Here is a 24,352-nt window from a genome sequence, read left to right on the forward strand (position 1 = left end):
TGATTTAATATTATTCATTATTATACAACTTATTATTATTCTATACCAAGTATCCCGTCCCGTCATCTGCGTGAATATAAAAAAAATCAGGGCCGCTCGGAACGCCATAATAAAAGAACAGAACAGAACAGAAAAAAAAACGGTTTGTGCCTTCAAATAATCAAGAAATAAAAATAAGAAATGTCAACTCATTTAGTATTATATCTTTTTTGTGTACAAATAATTACACACAAACGAATTAAAAAAATGACACAAATAAATAAGTCTTTTGCTTTAAACTGTTATTTCACTAGAAAAATATAAAAAGATAGAGATATACGAAAACGTATAAAAAATTTTACGTGGTGAGCTTCGAACCCACGCTTCTTGAATGATTTTCATCGCTCATTCTTTCTGTCATTGGATAAAGTAAGCTTACATATTAACGTTTAAATAAATTTATATATTAAAAAAAACTACAAGAAGCTACCAGTATATCATCAGGACGAGGGAAAACACTCTTAAGTAAATTATCCTGTAATTATTTTAAACGTTTTAACTTAATATTTAAGGTGAAGCAGCGGATGTATATTATTTTTATCGTTACAGCAACTCGAATTATAAAATAATAACGTTTAAGTTAAAGGTGTAAGATTCCTTTATAATGATATAATAATTAATTTATTCGTTTCTTTTTTGAAATGATGGAGAGGACAGAGAAATATACTTTATGTGTGTAATATTTTAACAATTACTTTTATATTTATTACTTACATGTAGTAATGTAAGTAATTTGTTTTTTTTTTTTTTTAAAATATGGTGAAGTAGTATGTATTTAAATGTACACTTGATAGTTGTAGGTATGATGTGCACTGGATTTTCTTTGCAAGAAAAGAAAATATATAAAATGATTTAAGAAAACATAGGTACCTATAAAAATATCAATATGTATGTATGTGACTAAAAATAAATATACTTTTTTTCGTTTCGTGTCATATATTATCCCAAACACTGTTTTTTCTTGTTACCAGGATGAAGAAATGATTAATTCCCTCTAGTGGGAATAGAGTCGCATAACTGTCGCATTTACAGTCAAAGGATGTGCCGATCAGCTACGATGGAGAATAATTACAACTAATATAATTTAATCAGCTTCACGCTGTATCCCGCACATATCAGGGTAGGCAGAGGGAACCTAGTGTTAAGACACTCCGTTCCCCACTTTCTGCCGAATTCTGGAGACAATGAGAGTTGAGTGGCAGAATAATTTACAAAAACTATATTTTGTTTATATATCTAACACGAATATACTCGTATTACATACTAGCGGACGCGCGCAGCTTCGCTTGCGTATTTAGGGGCGAATTCTAAAAAACCACGAAACATGTGGTCAATTAAATATTTTTAAAAGTCTAAATTAAAAATTTTATAATAATCCGTGGCGTTTTAAAGATTTTTCTATACAAACTTTCAACCCCTTATTTGCACCCTTAGGCAGAGAATTCTAGAAAACGATGAAACACGTGTTAAATTAAATACTTTTAAAAATCTAAATTTCAAATTTTATAAAAATCGGTGCCGATTTAATTTTTTTTCCATACAAACTTTTAACCCCTATCTCACCCCTTTAGGGTTAAAATTTTTCAAAATCCCTTCTTAGTGGATGTCCAGATTACGAAAACAAACTTCTGTTCAAATTCCACGTTTCTACGCACAGCGGTTACGGCTGTGCGTGCGTCTTACCTCAGTCAGTGAGGACAAGTCCTTTTATATATATAGACTAGCGGACCCGGACGCGGCTACGCCTGCTTGAAATATAAGAATATCATTTCTATAGAAATATAATTTCAATCTAGATGAAATGCTAAAAGTGACTATTATATTTATTTTCATAAGGATGAATATCAAAATGACGCGGCAACGAACGCGGTCGCGTAGCGACGACGGTTGTTATTAACATGGCAGAATAAATTGCATGTCAAATTAGAAAGTATTTTAATTTATTAGTATATATGTGTAATGTAATGTTATATAGCCTATAGCACTTCTGAAGAATGCAGCTTTCATACAAAACAAAAACAAAGTAAATCGATCCAGTAGATCCAGAGATCTTAGCGTTCAAACAAACAAACAAACAAACTCTTCCGCTTTATTATATTAGTATAGATTATTGTACTAATAATAGCAACGAGAATCGATTGTTCTATCGTCGGCGTGATCTGTGCGCTACGGGAGCGTGCGTTTAATAGCTTAAGGTACAGTCATATTGAAAAGCTATAAGATAATTATTATGTTATATGAATGTGTATATATGTACATACGTATGTCGTGGCAATTATTATTAAAAAAAAGCAATTTTACACCTTTCCCGCATAGGGAGAGGATTGATTTCTTCTCTCATCTTTTCTCTCTTTCCCGATGAGAGTTATGTCGATCCTTACGTTGACATGCTCCGTTATCCACTTTCCGTCCTATTTCCGACATATTGTGTATTGGACGGCGAAACTCAACGCCGCTAGCTTGCTACCAGATTGGAAAATGCCAATAATTTAGCACCCTTAGTAGGAATTGAACCCACAACTGACATGTTTATAGTCAGTCAGTCAGACGTCTTTATTAGCTATATTATTATTAGTACAAGTTCCTATTTCTTGACAAATGTTATAATCATCTTTCATTTTGAAAAAAAAAAAAAAAGAATCATCTAGCTCTGCTTATAAAAGAATAGCAGGTTAACATTTCTCTTGGGTTAATACCAACCATTTCTGTATGGTTAGGCGATCCAATCTTAGTAATCCTTTGCATTAGTATTGTTCACGAGCACGCAGTAATGGGTGAAATGCTTGAAATTGCTGTGCTCTTACATTTATTCTTATTTTAACTATGATTTGTATATAGATGGTTGTGGGTTCAATTCCCGCTCGGAGGATTGATTTGTGATTCTGTTTACAAGACAGATCGCGGGGCTGACTTCCTCTGCTATAACTTAATATTTGGGCGGTGCTTTGCCATTTGCTTATTCTGATCTGTTTTAACAGTTTTATAGTGCTATTTCTTAAGGAAAAAATATTTATTTCAAAAAATGTTAAAAAAATAACGTAGCGGGATTTGAACAGGCGCCTTAAGGATAATGTCCAAGTTTGGACAACGACTCAACTTCCTACCGTGTTATGGAGGATAAAGTGTGACGCTAAGCTCGTAGGTACTTTTGATAATGAATATTCCTTTTTTATCTAAATATGTATGTACATGGAATTTGAGGTTATTTCAACAAACAAGATTGTATTTAATATAATAATTTAATGTAATTTGATTATATAAGCGAATACGATCGTAGAAAAGTAAAGAATTATAAAAAAAACATTGCATGATGATAGTGAGCAAAATTTTCATTTATAAAATATTTCGAGATTTCAAACATTATATCAGGTCTGCAAAGTGCTATACATAGTAACGATACCTGATCAATCTGAAAAAAAAAGTGGACAAGCGCGAGTCGAGCTCTCGCACCGAGGGCTCTGTACAATTAGGGCGTCGTAAAAAATGAATTAAATATGAGTTGGAATATGCACAGTTTTCAGTTTTTTCTCCTTAACTGGTACTATCTGTAGATGCTAGCTGCCAAATTTCATAATGGTAGGTCAACCATAATTACCCTATTAATTTAGATTTCCTTTGTAGTGTCGAAATACGCGATTTTTCAATATGAAACGACCATATCATTTTTTAAATAAATATGGAAATACGATTTTTCCAGGAAATCCAGGGTCCGTAGACTTGACAGAAAAGCTCTTGACAGACAGATAGAGAGACAGACGGGTGGACGGACAGACAATAAAGTAATCTTATAAGGGTTCCTTTTTTCCTTAAGAGGTATGGAACCCTAAAAAAATATCATTAAGTATTAGCAGTAGGCAAAAAAGCTTGTTTAACCGTGTTTTTTTAAAATAAAACAACAAGCAATAAGTTATTTATAAGAAGTTTGGAGTAGCTTCATAAGAAAGTATGGCAGAATTGGTTAGGGCGTTTGGTGGGCTTCTGAGAGTCTCGATTTCAAGTCAAATTTTTACTATGTTACAACATAAAATCATCTTCACGCCGTATTCCGCACACGACAGGGTAGACAGAGAACCCAGTGTTATAGTGTTACGACACTCCGTTACCGACCTTTCTCCGAATTTTTGGAGGCATTAAGGGTGTATTAAGTGGCGGAACGCTTTGCCTGAAGCCCAGAGCGAAGATATGGAAGTATATATTTAATTAAATATTTCATTTCCTCGAGTGGATTCACGAACCCAAAACCAGTTGCGTTTACAGTCTTACTTTGTATATTCAAAAATTATGTACTTATACGTAATTTAGCAAATTTGACGATATTTTTTTTCTCAATATTATTTATTTGTAAACAAACAACATATTCACAAAATATGAGCGCACAAATTAATAAATATCTACATGCAAAACTATTCTTAGGGCAAAGCTATAGAAGGACGAAATTTCCTTGACAATTATTTCCAAAAAAATAGCAGAAAATTTGGCAAAAATCCGAAATAAGCCGATATCTGTGTATAGCTATTAACGTGTAGAGTTTAGGGCGTTACTCCACTGACGTGTTGATTACAGCTTACCGTACCGAAAAATCTGGAGTCGGCCACATCGGCGCTAGCCCCCGGGCGTTTCTGAACTAATGAAATAATTCCATATGTAATTTAAGACTGTTAAGATGTCAAATTTTAAATTGGATGCGCGAAAAGGTTGGCGAGAAATAATAAATTAATCGTTTCTCTGAACAGCTAAAGTGACTTGGGTTAATGAATTTTGAGTTAAGTAGGTGGTGTTTTGCTCTTGTTAAGTTTATTAGCCGGTTGATTGATGGCAGTCGATTTAAACTCGTAATCAGATAGCTGTAGCTGGTCGGTGGGCTTTGAGAGTTTGTAAAGCAAAGATTTCTTTTTAAACGAAGGAAACGGAACGGAAGTGGCTTAATAGAAGTGGTGGTTCAACACAAGGTTCCTAGGTTCCCTCTGTCCATCATGCAATGTGGATTTATTAGCGAGATTCATATGTGCGTAAGTAAGCTTGCACCTGAAAAATAAATTATCATCTTGTTACTAATAAAAAACCTATTAATAATTGCACCTTTCCTTTTACTGCCTAGGATCGATCTGCATCTTTACAAAAAAAAGCATTAAATTGAATTTTATGAGATGCGTGTGGGCATATGATATTTTATTACACCCATATTATAGGGCAATTCCTTATCACATGGTTAATCTTTTACTCGTTATTATTGTAATTTATGCCAATTCTGAGTTACTAGTAATGTTTAGATAAGAGCTGTGCCTCAGACTATTTAATGAATGTTTTCGATATCAATAGTTCGAGATAAATTAATGTTTTATTTCCCTATCGCCATTTCCCATTTATTAGCGACCACTTCGAGCTCGAGTGGTACATTCAAATTGACTTTTAGGTTTATTTATTTTATTTTGTTTTTTTTTTGAACTGCATATATTTAAAGAATTTATTAGAATTAATTTATTGATAAGAGTGGTGGTGTTCTTTCATTCATTTATTCATTGCATTTTCGGTAGTAGAAACCAGCACTTTACTTCTTTTAACCAGCATCACATTGCACAAGAGCGCGTCATCAGACTTATAAGAAAAACTACAGTTATAGGTTCGATTTCCACTTAAATTATTTTCATTTCTTCGAATATTAGGCGGTGCTGTGGTAATGCTAATGCTTTCATACTCCTTATTTTCATTCCTCCAAGTCATCATCATCAAACCCGCAACCGTCAGACGATGTACTGGGCCATAACGGCCTCAATAAAAACTTTACGTGTAAAATATAATTTAATAATGTATCTTCACCTAAATCTGCCGAGAGTATATGTAACCTGTCAAGACTTGTCCGAGCTAGAAAAAGAAGGGACCAACATATACTAAAATTTGTAATTTAAATCCTCACTATTTTTCAATGTTTTTAAATCTATTAAGGCCTATAGGAGCGCAGGGCCAAAAAGCATTTCTGTAAACGCGATTTGTTGTGGGTTCGATTCTCACTCGGGGAAATAAAATATTTATTTAAATTTATATTTTCATTTCTTCGTTCTGGTGTCGAATGCAACGCGCGCCTTCAGAATTCGGTGAAGAGTGGGGAACAGAGTGTTTTACCACTAGCTTCCCTCTGCCTACCCAGCTATGTGCGGGATACAGCGTGAAGCTGATTTTATTTTTTAAAATCTATTCTATTCATTATTTCCATACAAATAAATGTATTCATACAAGAATCCTTATAAATAAAACAAATGTATCGTACCTTTAGTTCAGCGCTAACTGACCATTGTCACAGGTTATTTTAAACCTGACGCGGCTGCGCGTGCGCCGATTTTATTTTTACTACTACTAATTAAATAGCACTTTGAGGCAGATCGAGAACTCGATAATTGTACGTATTTCCAACAAAGTAAATAAACGCCAACCTTTATCAATGAATAATGGCGCAAAAAAAACCTATTTACTATGTCTTTTTTATATTCACCATAAATCTTCTGCTTTTGTTGGAATCTATAAAAGTTTATAGTTCATAACAATGTTTGTGTATAAACTTGAAATGCGTCGTATGACGTAAATTATGGAAGTAATATATTAGCGTATTAAAAATTTTCTATTTCCGTATCCGAAATGGGACAGATGCGTAATAAAATACGTAGTGATTGTCATTTTGACACTATTGTTTTTTAGATTGAGTTTAGTGATTATATTCTTTGATATATAATAATATTTTTAATATATTTTAATTTAAAATAGTAAAAAAAAGTTGTTTATAATTATATAACACAAATACAAATAAATTACACAAATCGAGTAGCACTGGCCACAAAAAAAAAATAACGCCCAATGGGCATCAACATTGCGAACCCCGCCTAACTTCGCTCCTACAGTTTTTGTTTTGATACGATGCACCTATTCAGCTGCACTGCTGCACACGCATGACGGCCGTGCAGTCGCGGCGCACGCGTCACCCTACCCTACCCTTAAATAACTTTAAAAAAAACTAAAAAATAGTGGAAAAAATAGGGAAAATAATAATAAAATTATTCCTATTCACCCCAAAATGCATATAATTTACTGTACAGAAGTAGAAGCAAGGTGCATAATTCAATTCGTTTGATTCGAAACCCATTTTTTATGAACGAATTGAATTTCAAATATGTCTTTATAAACGTTCCTGTTTTCATACTTTGGACTATTTCCCGTTGTATTTTCGAGGAGTGTGTTTGTTCGGGATTTTTTTGAGTGCATCAGTTTTGTCAATATGAGGTAAGGACAGATTTTTTTTTATATATTTTATTAGTGCATAGTAATAAATATTTGTTTGTTTTATTATAAAAAAGAAATAATAATAAAGTATTGTAATGAAGTGTTTTCAAATATTTTTCTCGTTTAGAAGTACTATGAGTTTAAATTTTTTTTGCTAACACAAATAGTAGTGGCAAATAAAAAGCTCTCTACAGTAAAATTTTAAGTTTTATACCTGTATAGTTTTTTATAATTATGTTTGTATAAGAAAGTTTATTCTAAGCCTATTTTACAATGTTATTACATATTTTAATTTGTTTTAAATATAATAAAAATATATATTTTATTAAAACTAACAGTATTTTTTTGCTATATTTATCCTGTAATAAAATGAAAGCTATATAAGTCTACATTTATAAAAAAATAATGATTCCTAATAATATACCGATTAAACTAAATTATGGCCGATAGATATTTATTAATTTATATTTAGCTGTAATATTTACTTAATGTTTAATTATAAAAAAAAATAAGCAACATCGTTTTCCCTATATTAATTAAATAAATGACAAGAAAATTTACGAATATTCCATAAAAAACATTATATAGCGTGTGGACGACAAAGGGGTTGTTGAGTAATTTTCAAAATGATTGACGTAGAGTGGTTTATAGCATTAGTTTATTGGAAAATCAAATAAAAAAAGTGACTTAAGTTGACGTGACATTTGACATTTATTTATGACGTGTCGTATAGCCGTGACAGACGGTTCATTGCATTTTATTATTTAAAATTATCACTTATACTGTATTTAATATTAGAACGTCTATGGCATATTATTATAGTATAGGTTGGAGTTCAGTTCCAGCTTGGGGAATGTTTACTTTAATAGTTTTTCTTATGATATATGAAAAAACGGAGAAGACAGGGCTTATTAATAGTTTCCTTTTTTTGCGTAAGATAGGTACCTACGTATATATTATAACGTAAATATATTTCATGTAAATTAATTATTAATTATATTAATAAACGTAAATTTTCGAATTAAGTAAAAGTAATTGAATTACATTATATAATTGCTTACTTCTTCGAAACTCTGCGTAATCGTTAGATCAGCTACTAAGATTAAACGATAATTATCTTTATCTTTATCATTATATGGACATGCCTTTTTTTACTTAAAAAATTAAATATATATATATATATATATATATATATATATATATATATATATATATATATATATATATATATATATATATATATTGTAAAAAGTTTAACATATTTTTCGTTACAATACCTAATTTTTATTATTCTATTATATTTTTTATTATATTATTATTTACCAAACTTTTAAAAAAATATATGTTGGCATATAATTATATTATAATGTGTATTTTTTCTACATAAAGAACAAAAGCTCTATGTAATATTTTGTTACGATAGGAGTATTATGTTGAAACAATACCCTATAAAATATAATAAAGTTGACGCACTTTAGCTAATATTAATAGAATGTAAATTTCATTTGCGAAAGTCCGAACGTAAATCGCAACTGAAACATACATATATTATGATGAAAGTTTATATATATTATGTTTTTTTATATATTTCTCTTTAACTTATTGAACATTTAAATAAAGATAAATTTGATACATATTTATTTTTTAATATTTAATAAGAAATTTCTCTGTTGTTCGTGTTTTTTAAGCCTTTCAAATTTAATTTATATATTTATATATGAAGTAGCTATGTTACCTTTTTAAATTTTCCTAAACGTCAATCAACATGTAATGCACCAAAAAGTTAGCAGAATGTGAAGAATGTAATGTCTTAACACTACGTTCTATATACTCTGCTATATTTAATAATCAGCGTAGCTGTATTTTATATAAATATATACATATAATATTTTTTATTATTGCATATATTTTTCTTGTTTTTTTTTTAAAAGAACATCCATACATTCCAAATAAATATCATATTGATTATTCGATAAATACCTATCAACTTAACCCTTCGTAACAGAATCGCGAAGCCCCATCGCTACATAATTACTACCTCATTAGTGTCAGGGAGCATACATGTGGCCGGCACGCGACTCAGCTTGCCGTCTCACACATTAATCTTATTTAATAAATGTATTAAGTAAATTAATGTCGGTATTTTGATAGAGCTATCGGTTTTTGATTAATTAATTTTGTATGTTGTAATTTGTTATATGAAATCGGCGTGTGGCTTACTTTCACTATAGTTTTCTCTCTCCTAGTATACCTATATATACTGATGTGACTGACGGAGAATCCACAGATGAAACTACAGAAGGAACTTTAGGGAAAGTAGGGAAAGCAGAGGGAACTTATGAAATTAGTGTTAAAACACTTCGTGGTTCATTTTCCGCCAAATTCTTAAGGCATTAAGTTTCGAGTGGCAGAATTTAATATCTTTTAATTAAATAAAATAATATTAAGTTAGTAAATTTGATTTAATTAAAAATAAATAATTATCGCCGTTACGTTTTTCAAAATAAATGAGTTCGTTGCCCACTTTAGAATTATCATAATTATAATATTTTAGGGGCCAGTAGTTGCGCAGGGGCACAATCGTGCGAATGTAAAAGGGACAGGTTATGGGTTCGATTTTCACTAGAAGAAATGAAACGTTTAATATATACAGTCATATACTGTTGTGTTCTGTTAATGATATCATAAAGTATATTCATTTAGAAGTAATTTTCAATTAAACAGACAAACATACAATACGAACTCTCTGCCCACGTAATGTTTACGTTGTACGTATCAATGTAACATGGTAATTGTATACTGCGTATCGAAAACATCGTTTTGTTTTCATAAGGGTGCAAACCTAAATACCTACATCTTGGGTGTTTTCACACTTTCGTTAATGGAATTTTTTTTTGTTGGCTGTTTCAGGTAGTTTAGTGTTAAAACACTACTTTCCCTACTTTGTCTCTGATTTTCTAGATATTGCGTGTTGAGTGGAGGCGTCCAACGCAGTGCTTTGTCTACCTACATGGTACCCATAACTATTACATTTATAGGTGGATGTTACGTTACGTTAAAGTCCAAGCAAGAAAATTTGTTAGTTTCTATAAAGAGACAATAGAGAAAAAATTATAATTGAAAATAATCAATGGAATGCCCATATGAACACATCCATAAAGGTTGATTTTAATATTATTGATGAATTTAATAAGAATTTACAACATCAACATCAATATCAAATTTATTTAAATAAATAAAATGGAAAAATATGACCTAAAAAATATTTCTACTTATTACAATAAACAAATACAGTTATAGTTTAGTTACTCTTATAAATGTTTTCTAATGTGTTAACTGATTTTTTAACCTGTTTTCCATTAAGACATTTTCGTCCTTCACTTTCCGCAGAGTTCTTGAGAAACCTTTGAACCTTTACCTTGCGAAGAAATGAAAAAGTAAATATTTCGTTACCTCTAGTGAGAATCGAACCCACCACCGTCGCCTTTACAGTCGCACGCTTGTGTCCCTGTGCCTAAAGGCCTCGGCGTTAACATAATACAAGTATAAAAACAGTATTTATAAAATAAATATCAAATTTAAAATAAACATCTTACATACCAATTTGCGAAATGACGACGTGTGAACGTGCCGTTACGTTTTACAATTTATGCGAGGGGAAGTCGTTATGTTAACATTATATCCAGATTTAATATATTCGGTTGATATTTTGGAAATTAGCTCAGCTTAGCTTACTTAGGTTTTTCGATTTTTTTATTTTTCTATAAAGCCATTGAGGCCAGGCATAAGTGTGTGATTGTAAACGCGACTGGTTGTGGGTTTGATCCCCACTCGGGGGAATGAATTCAAATTCTAATTCTAATATTATAATTAGGTCCAAACCAAAATAATACTTTTTTATTCGTTTTTAAACTTTTTCGAAGTGAACATAAAAAAAAAACAATTTTTTAAATATTTTTCAACTTTACACAACTCTATCTATCCCATAGCTTTTCAAGTCTAATAAATCAAAGTTTCATCGCCACAAATATTAAATGAAATATATAAATAAATACATAAATATAAGTATGTAAACAATAAAATCCGAAATACGTCAAAAGCCAAACTAGATTTTTTGACAAGAACGAAAACGTATGTAGAATTCGTCGTATTATTCTTACAGTGAACAACTCCGTAATCGGAATCAATGTGATGGAAGAGATTCTTATCTTTTAATCATTTTATCATAATACAAAATGCCAGGCCAGGTACAAGGTCGTATTATATAGATGTGTATGCTTTAGTTGTTTATAGGGTATTTTTATAACATACTCGTATGTTATGCCTGTTAAGGGCATGGAGTGTTGAGACACTATATTTTCCTTTTTTTTAATTAAGAAGACTTATACTTATATTAATTCGTGCGTAGTCAGCTTTGCGTAAATGTAATTCATTTACTTACACGCGCACACTTTCCCCGAGAAACCAAAATTCAAACAAAAATCACCTCGCAGTTAGGCTCATGTCCTACCAAAAGAATATATGTTTTAAAATTATTAATTACATTATAATACATTAATCGGCTAACCTTCTAGATAATTATGATTTCGCATGTCTGTCTAGAAGTCCAAAAAGTATTTATCCTAAGATCGGAATCTTGAGATACACCCAGTGCGCACACTTACCCACTATCTTTAGTTAACCCAAATGACCTTAGTAAGAATGTATAAAACTTCTGAAAAATATATAATCAATATTTATGTATACAAATTATGATATAAAAAGCTACTAGAAATAAAAACAGATATTTTTAACCTGCCGCTTAAGTCGTTTCTTAAAACTTAATCAAAATGTGCATAAGATTGCTTGTGAAATCAGTGGCCTTCAGATAGTACGTTGCTAACCGGAGGGGTACTATTGGAGTTCCGTATACAAAGGATATATTAAGTATAATAAAACCATATGGATTTAAATCGAAGGAATTTTGGAGAGAAGGTTTATCATGAGTTTTTAGTACGACTTTACCTTCGTGGTCTATATTGAAAATAGATAAGAATTCATCATAAATAGATAAGGATTGTATATGAGACATGGCAGATAGAAAGTGTTCCAAGCACTTCTTGGGAACTTAGTGCTAAGATATTCTGTTCCCGTTATCCGCCAAATTCTGGAGACATTGCGTAGAGACAGAACTCAACATCGCGTTTTGCCTTGTTACCAGAAGGAGGAAAATGATAATATTAAATATTACATTTCTTCGAATGGATTGAACCCAAAACCGTCGCGTTTATACCTTGTATCCCTGAGCAACGACTGGTCTCCTATATCAAATTATGTTAATTTTTTCGACTTTAACTCTGAAGTTCTGACATTACTTAGAACTCTTACTTATTTCTATTTGATCATATGAGCAATGTCGGAGGCCAAAGCTAGTTAAATACAAAATCCTTGTAGATATTGTAATATTTGACATCGACAAATTACTGAAGACATATACAGAACCTCTAATGTCCGAATGTAATTCATAATTAAATATTTCTTGTTAATTCATTTGTACCGACCGCCTGAAGTTTTGCATGGGGAGCAATTTGGCAAATTAATTATTTTTAAATATAATAGGAGCCCTAACTGGGTCTGGAAATGTTTATTATTATACAATAGAACTTCTGCCAAAATTTTGTTAACTTCGTGATATTAACGTAATATGTGAACGAAAAGGAAAGTATCTATATTTTATAGTAAGTTTCGTAAATTAAATATAACAATAATTATAGAATATATTTTATATTTACAAAATTTACTTTCAATCGATCTGTAAAAATATTTTTAGCTCGCGTCTATATCCTGCGTATAGAAGAAAAAGCAGAGGGAACTTATTGATAAGACAACTGATCGTCCAGTTCAAAATATTGCCTCTTGAGTGGAGGAACTTAACGCCGTGCTTTCCCAAATTAAATAAGTAAAATTGCATCACAATGTTAATACCATACAACTTAAGAAAAAGATAGATTTTTCATACAAAAAAGTATTAGATATAATTATAACATAGCTAGGACAACGACTCTACATTATATTATTAGATACCTTTGATGTTCTGTAACACGACTGGTTGATTCGTTCTTTGTTCTTAATTAAATGTATCCGCATACAACGAATTACATCCGTCAATACTTAACAATGGTGATGTATTAAAAATAATATAACAAAAATAAAATTTTGAAATGAGAGCCAAGTTCAATACTGAATAACGTGAAGTTTCCGACTTCACTAATATAAAAACTGGAGATCTATATGGAAGTCCCAAAAATAGTGTTCTATTATATCTATAACAGAAATTTGATTGTACAAGTATATTTTTTATATTTTTATTTATTCGCTATGGTGTCGAGGCAAAGCCCGGCGTTGTGTTCCGCTACTCAACACGCAATGACTGCAGAATTCAGTGGAAAATGGGGAATGTTTTAACACGAGGTTCCCTCTGTCTACCCTGCTGTGTGTGAGATACAGCGTGATAAAAAAAATAGAGTATTTATACAAATATACAAATACGTATATTTTAGCCATCGACTCTTGTCAATATTACTTTTTATATAAACATTTGTTATGAGAAACGCGAAAAGGGCGGAAAAAGGGAACGGAAATATATCTATATGTCAATTTGTACTTCAAATTTCTATGACTATCAATCATTCTGTATTTTATGTATTTTCTTTTTATTTTTCCACGATTCGAATCTGTGCGTCTTGGATACCATCCGAGAGCCTTAGTTAACTAAGCCACATTCTCTTAATACGCTAGTTAAAGACTTATTTTTATTGTTAGCATAGATTATTTTTATAAATTTATGATATTCAAAGATTTTATTCAAAAGAATGACGAAAGAATGACATTATTGTCGAATAATGTTAATTAAATACTTACATATATACGTGTCTAATTTTTTTAAGGCTCCGTCGGGATGCGATGCGGGAAAAAGCGTGAAAATAAAAAAATATATGTATATTTATTTCTAAAGACACAATAAATAGTTACAAGGTTCACAGTATAAGTATTCATATAAACCATACACTTATCCTATGTAAACATCATCAAGGTTTTACAGCTTTTAAGTTTATTTTACTAGTAATAAAATTTGATATCCATTTAACTTTCCCATGTTGTTATTAAATAAATAATTTATTTTATATGAAAAGGGATTTATTTGATTTCATCCTCTTTCATGGCTTGTAAGTTTTATTTCTAGAAGAGTAATTTTATGTGTACATTTATAGTCTAATATATGTCTTATAGTCTAATGGTAAAAATATTTTATACTACACTAATACTAAAATATATATTTTTTTTTATTATTTTAATGAATAGCAAAAATAATAGTTCCACTCTGTATTTACATTATAGAGGGTATTAACTTCAGGTTCCCTCTAACTAAGGTTGGTTAGGTTATTTAAGATACTCGATTTCCTCACATTCCGCCCAATTTCTGACATATTGCGTATTAAATAGCGGTATTCAACGCCGCACTTGCCTAAATTTATTAAATATTCATCCAGAATAGTTATGGTGAAGGTGCATAAGTGTATAGCGTACTGTAAATGCAACAGGTTCGGTTCCCATTCAAGGAAATTAAATATTTTATATTTTTATTTCTTCACTAACAGAGGAAATTAGCTCGTTGAGTTCAGCGTAAAATTGGGAACAGAATAGTCTTAATGGGAGCGGAATGTCTTAACACTAGGTTCCCAGATTCCTACATTATATCGGTTTATATTATTAACCAAAACATCAAGAATTAGTTAATTAGTAGAAATTAGTTTAAAGTTGATCCAAATCTAAACATTTTAAGTTTATAAGTAAAGGCACGTTCCCTAACAAGTACCAAGGGCTCGTGTGCAAACACTCTTAACGTATTCCAAATAAGTGTGCAAGATGTTTCCAAGAATAATGAAAATAAACGTTATTTCAGGGTGATAGAGGGATTTCTGTAACATCCTGTAGCATTACTGTATTAGGGAGACCTTAAATGAATTTATTTATGCCAGTCAGCTTGCTAATAAATATTTAATAATATGAATTCGGTTATTTTTTAGTTACAAATAAGTTTTTCTGTCAAATCTTATAATTTTTCTCGGAGCCTTAATTTTCTCCTATTTATGATTGTCGTGATTGAGTAAAGTTTTTGATGAATTGGTTAAATTTCAAATATTTAAATTGAAAGAATGTCAAATTATAAACAGGTGTGTTATATATATATATCAATAGCTTACTTATTATATATATATATATATATATATATATATTATATATATATATATATATATATATAAAAAAAAACTTTATTTAAAATTTCAATACATCGATGAGTACATTTATCAAACAACAATCTATCGATATTGCAAATTGAGCTTTCACACCCCGTAAATATGCTTAAAGGGGCTTTCTCGTTACTTTATTATTAATAGGTGCTCATCGCCCCGAGGCGCCGAATCTGTTAGTGAATTGAATGGATTGAGTCACGGCGAAGGGCGAATAAATATTTAGGCTATTTCAGACTTTGTGACTTTTAAAATACGACGCAACTGATAATAGATAGAGTGAAAGCTCTCTAAATTATGATTCAATTTATTGATTTTGACTATTCATTGGTGAAGTTTAAATATCAGTTCACAAACACCTACAGGTGTACAGGTTCTTATACATAAGAAAGTTTGTTTATTTTTTTTTGTAGCTACACGCTGTATAAGAGTATATTATATAGCGTGTACCTTCAGCGCATAAAGCGGGTAAGGATTACAGGGTAGGTAAGAAAAACCTATCGCTTAGACTATTGTCCGCTCAATTTTTGAGACATCATGTTTTAAGTGGCGTAACTCAACGCTACGTAATATTTTTATTACGCGGCATTTATTTTATTTTTTGTTGAAACAAGTAAATAGGGAATACAGTAAAAACAGTTCTTTTATAAAAGTTTTGCTGTAAATTGAAAAACCACTAAGGAAAAAAATACAAAATAATAAAAAAAAAAAATCAGTTAAAAAATCGATTTGTTTTTTTATTTGAGCATTTAGGGGAATATAACTTTTGCATGATTTACACTTTATAATTTTCTTTACTTCGCTCTTGTAATATGCAAAGCGCGTCGTACAGTTCCGCCATTATTAAGACTTTTAAGTTGATGAAAAAACTTTTTTTTTCTGTTTAGTATATTTAGACATTAACATTTTTTTTGGAAAGTCAAAAGCTTTCTTATAATAATTTCAAAAACTAAATATAAACAAAACAAAGAAAACTTCAACAAAATAATTAGTGAATTTTAAATGAGTTTTTCTTTTCATACAGAAGAAATCTCAATGTACCGCTACATCACGTTACAGTTGCAGCAAAGCATGTTAATCCTTGAAGTTATTTATAACCAGACGTCGCGAAAACGGTAACACACTGCAAAATATATATGAAAAGGCCAAAAAAAGACAGACAGACAGACGGGCAGACAGCTTATTTTTACTCGTTCTAGACAGCTATTGATATATTAATGTTACATTGACACTGAAAATTTTCGAATTTTCGTCTTTGTTAATGGTTGGTCGTGGTCGTGGATTGTTTAGGTTTAGGATTTTATTTAGGTTCCACCTATATCTCTGAACCAGGAGTAAAGTGGTTTTTTTTTCTGGTTTTCAAATGTATAGAAAATCTGGGCAGAAAGTGTCTGAACACTAGGTTCACTTTATCCTCTCTCTAAATGTAGATGAGTGAATAAAAAAGTCAAGTATGAGTTAGTTCATCCATCAAGGGTTCCGTCGCAATTTCAGGATTATAGTTCAACGGGAAATACAAATTATAAAAGTAGACAGACTACACTACACTGATTTTGCTTAAAATGAACTGCAACTCCAAATGTATCATCATCATCATCATCAATAGCCGTCTTTTGTCCACTGCTGGACATAGGCCTTCTCCAATTCTCGCCACCACACTCGATCCTCAGCTCTTCAGACCCATCCCATCCAAATGTATAATGATTTTTATCTATGAAATTTCACAATATTTCACTTTTCAATTTTTTCCATTTACTTCCATTATAAATTCTGACTTTGTACCAAATTTCATAACTGTAAGTCCACGGAAGTACTCTACAAATTTTGATTACATGGCAAATTTCATACAAAACGCAACAAAAACGATGCATAAATGCTTGTATATTTTGATTGCGTTGACTCAGAAGCTTCATTTTTTCTATACTTTAATGCATTTACATCGAGATAAATAGTCTTGACAGATACAGACATAGCGATCTTATAAGGATTCCGTTTTTTGTGTACGGAACCCCAGAAAGAGCTAACCATTTTAATTTATATAAAAATACTATGTCAAATGAAAAATTCAGTTTGTGATAAACGTTTTGGGTTTCAATATACGAGTAAATCAAATGTTTTACGTGTTTTACGTTTTAAATCTTTCAGTGGACATGTTGATCTTATTTTAAAAGTGAAATATATTTTCTGTTTAATTTTTGATTTATTTCATATGAGAGTTTATTTTTAATCTGTAGAATTTTTATTTAAGAATTATTTTAGGCAAGAAACAGTCATAGATGTTTTATTTCATTTTCGCTTTATTTAGGAACTATCACTGAATGAACGAATGGAAATTGAAAATAAGGCAAAATATTTATTTATGTTCGTCACCCAAAAAAATAGATACGTAGAAAAACTAAATATATATATTTTGTTCATATATGAAAATATGGCAACATTTAACATTAAATATATATGCAAATCTGAATAGAGAAAAACAAAACATATTTCTTATTGTAACAAATTCGAGAGCTTGTGAATGACAGCTCATTTAGCTTTGTTTTTCTTTGGGGCGACCTCCACCATTCCATTTGTTAAGATTAACACGTGGCATTGTTTATTTTATGAGGGTTTTTAAGGTTTTTCCGGGGCTAATTGAGACGAACCTCGTTTTTGTTGGTATTTACTTTTATACATATATATATTTATTTAGTGTAAAGATTTTTTTTAAATGTACAGTTATTAAATCTAACGTAACGAAATGGAACAGCCTGTATAAACGCAATTATCTATATATATAAAAGGACTTGTCCTCACTGACTGAGGTAAGACGCACGCACAGCCGTAACGGCTGATGGTAGAAACGTGGAATTTGGACAGATGTTTACTTTCGTAATCTGGACATCCACTAAGAAGGGATTTTGAAAAATTTTTACCCTAAAGGGGTGAAATAGGGGTTCAAAGTTTGTATGGAAAAAAAATTAAATCGGCACCGATTTTTATAAAATTTGAAATTTAGATTTTAAAAAGTATTTAATTGAACACGTGTTTCATCGTTTTCTAGAATTCTCCCCCTAAGGGTGCAAATAAGGGGTTGAAAGTTTGTATAGATTTTTTTTAAATCGGCACCAATTTTTATAAAATTTGAAATTCAGACTCTTAAAAGTATTTAATTAAACATGTGTTTCATGGTTTTCTAGAATTCACCCCCTAAGGGTGCAAATAAGGGGTTGAAAGTTTGTATGGAAAAATCTTTAAATCGCCACCGATTTTTATAAAATTTGAAATTTAGACTCTTAAAAATATTTCATTGAACACATGTTTCGTGGTTTATTAGAATTCACCCCTAATTACGCAAGCGAAGCTGCGCGCGTCCGCTAGTCTATATATATAAAAGGACTTGTCCTCACTGACTGAGCTAAGACGCACGCACAGCCGTAACCGCTGTGCGTAGAAACGTGAAATTTGGATAAATGTTTACTTTCGTAATCTGGACATCCACTAAGAAGGGATTTTGAAAAATTTTTTCCCTGAAGGGGTGAAATCAGGGTTGAAAGTTTGTATGGAAAAATTTTTAAATCGGCACCGATTTTTATAAAATTGTAAATTCAGGCTCTTAAAAATATTTAATAGAACAAGTGTTTCACAGTTTTTTAGAATTTACCCCCTAAGGGTGTAAACAAGGGGTTGAAAGTTAGTATGGAAAAATCATCAAATCGCCACCGATTTTTTTTTAATTTGAAATTTAGACTCGACTCGTGGTTTATTAGAATTCCCTCCTAAATAAGCAAGCGAAGCTGCGCGCGTCCGCTAGTAATTTTATAAATAGATAAGTACACACTTCATTATTCAACAGCTGATAAAAATTCGCTTACTAAAAATTTAATGAATTAGTTTCACCAAATAAGGTATAGCTATAATTGATAGTGTTTCAAATTATAATTAATTACTTAATAATGATAGGTTTAATTCAAAAATAATATATAAAAAGAAAAAAAACATAAATTCTTTCAATTGACATACTTCTAGTATCCTATAACCGTTTGCTAGTTCCGTTGCATCATACATTAGATATATGGTAGTTATATAGTGTAAGTTGCAACTATTCTAGATATCTAGTAATGACTATAAAAATGTTTATAATTTGGTTTTCATGTATAGGAAAATACGTATACTTAAGGAGGTTGTGGAAATATTCAAACATTTTATATTAGATTCTATGGTAGGATGCGCAAAGAAAATATATTATAGTGTTAAGACACTCCATAGCTTCTCTGCATTTTATAGATATTACGCTTAACTGTGTTATCTGTAAGTTGTACAGTAACGAGAGAATTTTATTCTTATTATTATCAAAAGTGAAATGAATACACTATATACAATATAGTATGTTCAGACGACATCGCCCATATATCTAACTTAGTGACTGACAGATAAAGCATAGCCGAATTCATGCGGCGTAGAACACTGAAATTTGACATATTCCCATCATGCCCATGGATAGTGTAGGGGAGCACTAAGATAATCCAGAAATTCCAGAAATTCTTACAGGAACTGGGAAAGTTGCAGATTTTACGTGGGTATTTCGAAGCCAGTCTTAGCGCAGGGGCATAGGCGTGCAAATGTGAACACGTCATACTGTGGGTTCGATTTCCACTCAAGGAAATAAAATATCTAATATTTCCATTTTCCTAGCTCTGGACGAATCAAAGCGCTTTATTGGGTCCCGCTATTCAACATGCAATGACACTAAAATTCGGAGAAAAGTGGGGAACGGAAGTGTTTTAATGGGAACACTTTATAACTAGGTTCCCTCTGTCCTTCCTGTATATAAACATGATACAGAGTGGAACTAAAAAAACACCACCACTATGAATCATACAAACTGGTTCTTAATTTACAACACCATATATACAATGTACATACAAACAAACATACACACATTCAACTAATAGTAATATCGATAGGTATTAACCTAATCTGGTACTTGTAAGTGGGAGTTGAATTACTGCCAGAACATAACTCGCTCGAACGCCAACCATTCGTCATATTATTCTCGTATCACACCATTTGAGTGCTTTATCTTCATCAATGTTCCACATGAGATTGTAAAGAACATTAATAATTCAATAGATTTCAGGGTTTTGAATTCTTCAGGGTTTCGATTCTTGTAACGTAAAATATGATTTTGATGGTAATAGTTACTTTAGGTTCTGCGTTCGATTCCTACTTAATAAAATTAAATATTTATTTATTTCCATGTCTCTGCTCTGGTAACGAGGCAAAACACGAGTTTATCATTTTTTATAACTTGTACTTCCCGTCAGTCGGGCGAGTCCGACTCACACTTGACCGGTTTTTTTATCATTTCAGTGAGAAGGAGTTGGCTTAGTCTCTTAGTGACAAAAAAATTAAAAGATAAATAAAAGTAAGGAATAATAAAAATACTGCCAACTTTACAATATCTATTTCATATAAATCGATCTTTACAAGTAATTCTTATACCTTTTTAATAATTCATTAGACCATTAAAGACTCCTGCGTTCAGCTGTCGTGATATAATTTACGTTTATGTCTTAAATAACGTGGCATGGACGAATGTTATATACATATTTAGACAGAACTATTAATAAACTTAAATAAAGATTACATTTAAATTCATTTAACCTATTTGTTGATCAACTGTTTACATTTAAAGTGTCGTTTATATGTATTGCCAGGTTTTACATGTGGCTTTAGTCTCGTCGTCTTTAGTTTAATAAAATTAACTAAACTTAGTATTTTTATGACCTAAGATAGTTTTTTAGTGTTCGAGGTAAACTCCGACTACAAGAGAGACATCGAAAAGTTTAATATTACAAAATCTAAACACAAGCCATAGATTTAAAAGCATACTGAGTTTTTTTTTTCATTTTCTCACTCTCGTAACAAGAACAAAGGGCGTCGTTGAGTTTCACGACTCAACTCGTAATATCTCGAACATTGGACATAAAGAAGGAGAACGAAGTGTCTCAACACTAGGTTCCCTCTGCCTACCCTAAAAAAAAATACTTCAAAAAATAAATAATTTTATAAATTCCTAGTTTTATTTGAACGCTGAGGTTCAAACCAATATCAATATTTTACCTAACAACCTATTCTCAACCACGATGACCTGCGAAAACCATTTCCAAAGTTACTCCACACATTTTTTATATAACCATGACCCGTTTAAAAAAACTATTCTTATAATAGACCCTTACTCCAAACTGGGAACCTGTTGGGATACAAATTTTTGTTTATAGAATAACATAGGAATATTCTTTGTGACTCAGCAGAATCCTTAGTAGATAGATTTTTTTAATAAGTAGGAGGTAGTCAATTCAACTTATCTATGTCAAATATAAATTTATTTAATTTTTTTTATTTATATTTCCATTTCTTTGCTCTGGTGTCGAATCAAAAACGCGGCGTTGAGTTCTGCTACTCAACATACAATGCCCCCAGAGTTTGGCAGAAAGTGGGGAACGGAATGTCTTAACACTAGGCTCCCTCTACCTACTATGCTGTGTGCGGGATACAGCGTGAAGCTGTTTTTCTTTTATTTTCCTAAAAACCTAGCAGTAAACCGCGTGAAGCTAAAAAATATATTTAAAAAAAATATTAACATATTGTAATGACCGTAAGCATTTAAGTATCGTACATATGTTTTCGTTTTCGTTTTAAATTCTTGAAAAGTAACACTCGAGCTTAATAAGCTCATACGGCAAAATATCCATAAATTTCGTACGCAAAGTACAAAACGTCATTGTTTCGCACAAGGCAAAAGAAATATTCAACAATACATCAAAAGGAGGCCACACAAAAAAAGCTTTTAAACTATATATGCATAAATAAAATTATTGCTTGACATTTTCTCATATATTACAGGTTGTAGGTATGTATTAGTAGAGCGTTCTCCACGTTCTCCATCATAATCTATAAATCTCAGCGTAGTTGCGAGTAGTAAATTTTACAATGAATTACAGTTTACATTAGTTGTGTTTTTTTTTGCGAGCGGTACATGCGCCGGCGCACTCGTAAGCGATAGTGTTCGAAGCAAAAAGAATAAGTTACTGTGGTATCTCGGAAAGCTATAAATGTTTTGAATCATATTTAATTGGGATTCGTTTGTGCTATCTTTACTAATATATATGTGATAAATGGTATGTATGTATGGATATACTCAAAAAAAAAATTTTTTTTATTGTATGTTGAATAAGTGTTGAAAGTAAATCACCTTCTTAATATTTGATACTTTTATTAATTGAAATTTAAGTAAGTAAGTTTAGCCTAAAAATACAAAAAGAAAAGAAAAAGTAGTCTAGCAAGACTCACTATCTAATGCTTTATTTTTGAAACGATTGTTATTTTATTCCTTGCATAGATGACAAACAATTGTACCAATAAGTTGTATCTCTTTCTATTAGATATATATGGCGAGGCGTTAAACTCCGAGATTCAATATGTAATATCTCGAAAATTGAGCAGAAAATGGGGGACAAAGTGACTTAATTCTTGGTTCCCTTTGCTCACCCTGCAATACGAGAAGTTTCTAGAAGTTGCCTTTATAATTAAATAAAATTCATTTAGATCTAATTTTTGTACTTGAAATCATTATTTTCTTTCACAGAAACATACACATCTTTGCCACTAGGCTGGCAGTGGTGATTATAATAAACGCGGCTGGCGCAGGTTTCGCGGCGCCTAGCGTTCTAGTCACTAGGCCGGTGTCTCGAGTCTCCGTGGAGTGGCTGCCGATGGACAACCAGACTTTATATAGACTGGAGGAAGGAGAGAGTAGAAAGTAAGTTTTATTCTTGTAACTACTTCAAAAATTGCAAATATAAAAGTTTAAGGAATTTTCTACTTAATTAATACAATAATTAAAACAACACCAAACACAGTAGAAAATCAATGTCTTTGAAGATTCAGACGATTGCTTTGAAAGTGGTTTCAATGTCTCGAGATATAGATAACTATGACCGCAGCGGAGAGGCACGATCTGTCTTTACGCCTAAGGGAAATATAAATACTCTCGTTAAGGTTTTAGCCTTTGAAATACAATTTTGGTTGAGATAATGGATGTCTGTGAGAGTGGAACTTGCTTGTTTAAGAATTAATTAATATAAAATGGTTAGTTTCAATTTATATGGTCCTTTTTACTAAGTGATATAGAATGATGAATTTGATATATTTTAAAGGATTGAGGACGTTGTGGCACAGGGACAGGCACAGTTGTGGGTTCGATCCCTGCTCGATGAAATTAAATATATAATATTTTCATTTCTTCGCTCTGGTGTCGAGGCAAAACGCGGTGTTTAGTTCCGCCACTCCACACGCAATACCTCCAGTATTCAGAGGAAAATGGAGAACGGAGTCCTTGGTAGTGCAAAAGAAAGAAAGAATTAATTATTTTCATTACTTCATTCTGGTAACAAGACAAGTGTATAGCTATTATAATATTTCTATAGCACGGTAGGCAAGGAGTTGTTCACTTCCCGCCCAATTTTCAAAATATTGCTTATGAAATGATTATAAATACGAATTCATATAAGGATTCCTCCGAGTGGTAATGGAACCTACAACTATCAGGCCCTGTGCTATTATACCACTATGACCTCTTCTATTAATATTTTAATAGATAACTATATAAATCTAACCTACTTTAGAAAATGGGTCAGCACACATTTCAACACTTGTTCGATATCAAATATGACTCAACACAAATTAGCAGTTGACAAATCTACTCCACT

The 24,352-nt window shown here is 31.3% G+C and overlaps 2 protein-coding genes across 4 annotated transcripts in view; one reads left to right on the forward strand and one right to left on the reverse strand.

Moving 5' to 3' along the window:
* The window catches only part of LOC146539166 (trypsin-1-like), a 50,584-nt gene that overhangs the window by 13,865 nt on the left and 12,367 nt on the right, over positions 1 to 24,352 (reverse strand). The window lies entirely within an intron of this gene.
* Positions 6,958 to 24,352, forward strand: part of nord (neuron derived neurotrophic factor nord) — a 33,339-nt gene continuing 15,944 nt past the window's right edge. For both annotated transcript variants that reach the window (XM_085185422.1, XM_085185424.1), the window contains exons 1-2: positions 6,958 to 7,308; positions 23,230 to 23,403. In XM_085185422.1, coding sequence (XP_085041548.1) covers positions 7,304 to 7,308; positions 23,230 to 23,403 — 179 coding nt within the window. In that variant the 5' untranslated portion in view covers positions 6,958 to 7,303. The remainder of the gene's footprint in view (positions 7,309 to 23,229; positions 23,404 to 24,352) is intronic.

This window comes from Heliconius melpomene, chromosome 5, assembly GCF_056956725.1.
Source record: "Heliconius melpomene rosina isolate 202511_hmr_F chromosome 5, ASM5695672v1, whole genome shotgun sequence".
Lineage (NCBI taxonomy): Eukaryota > Metazoa > Arthropoda > Insecta > Lepidoptera > Nymphalidae > Heliconius > Heliconius melpomene.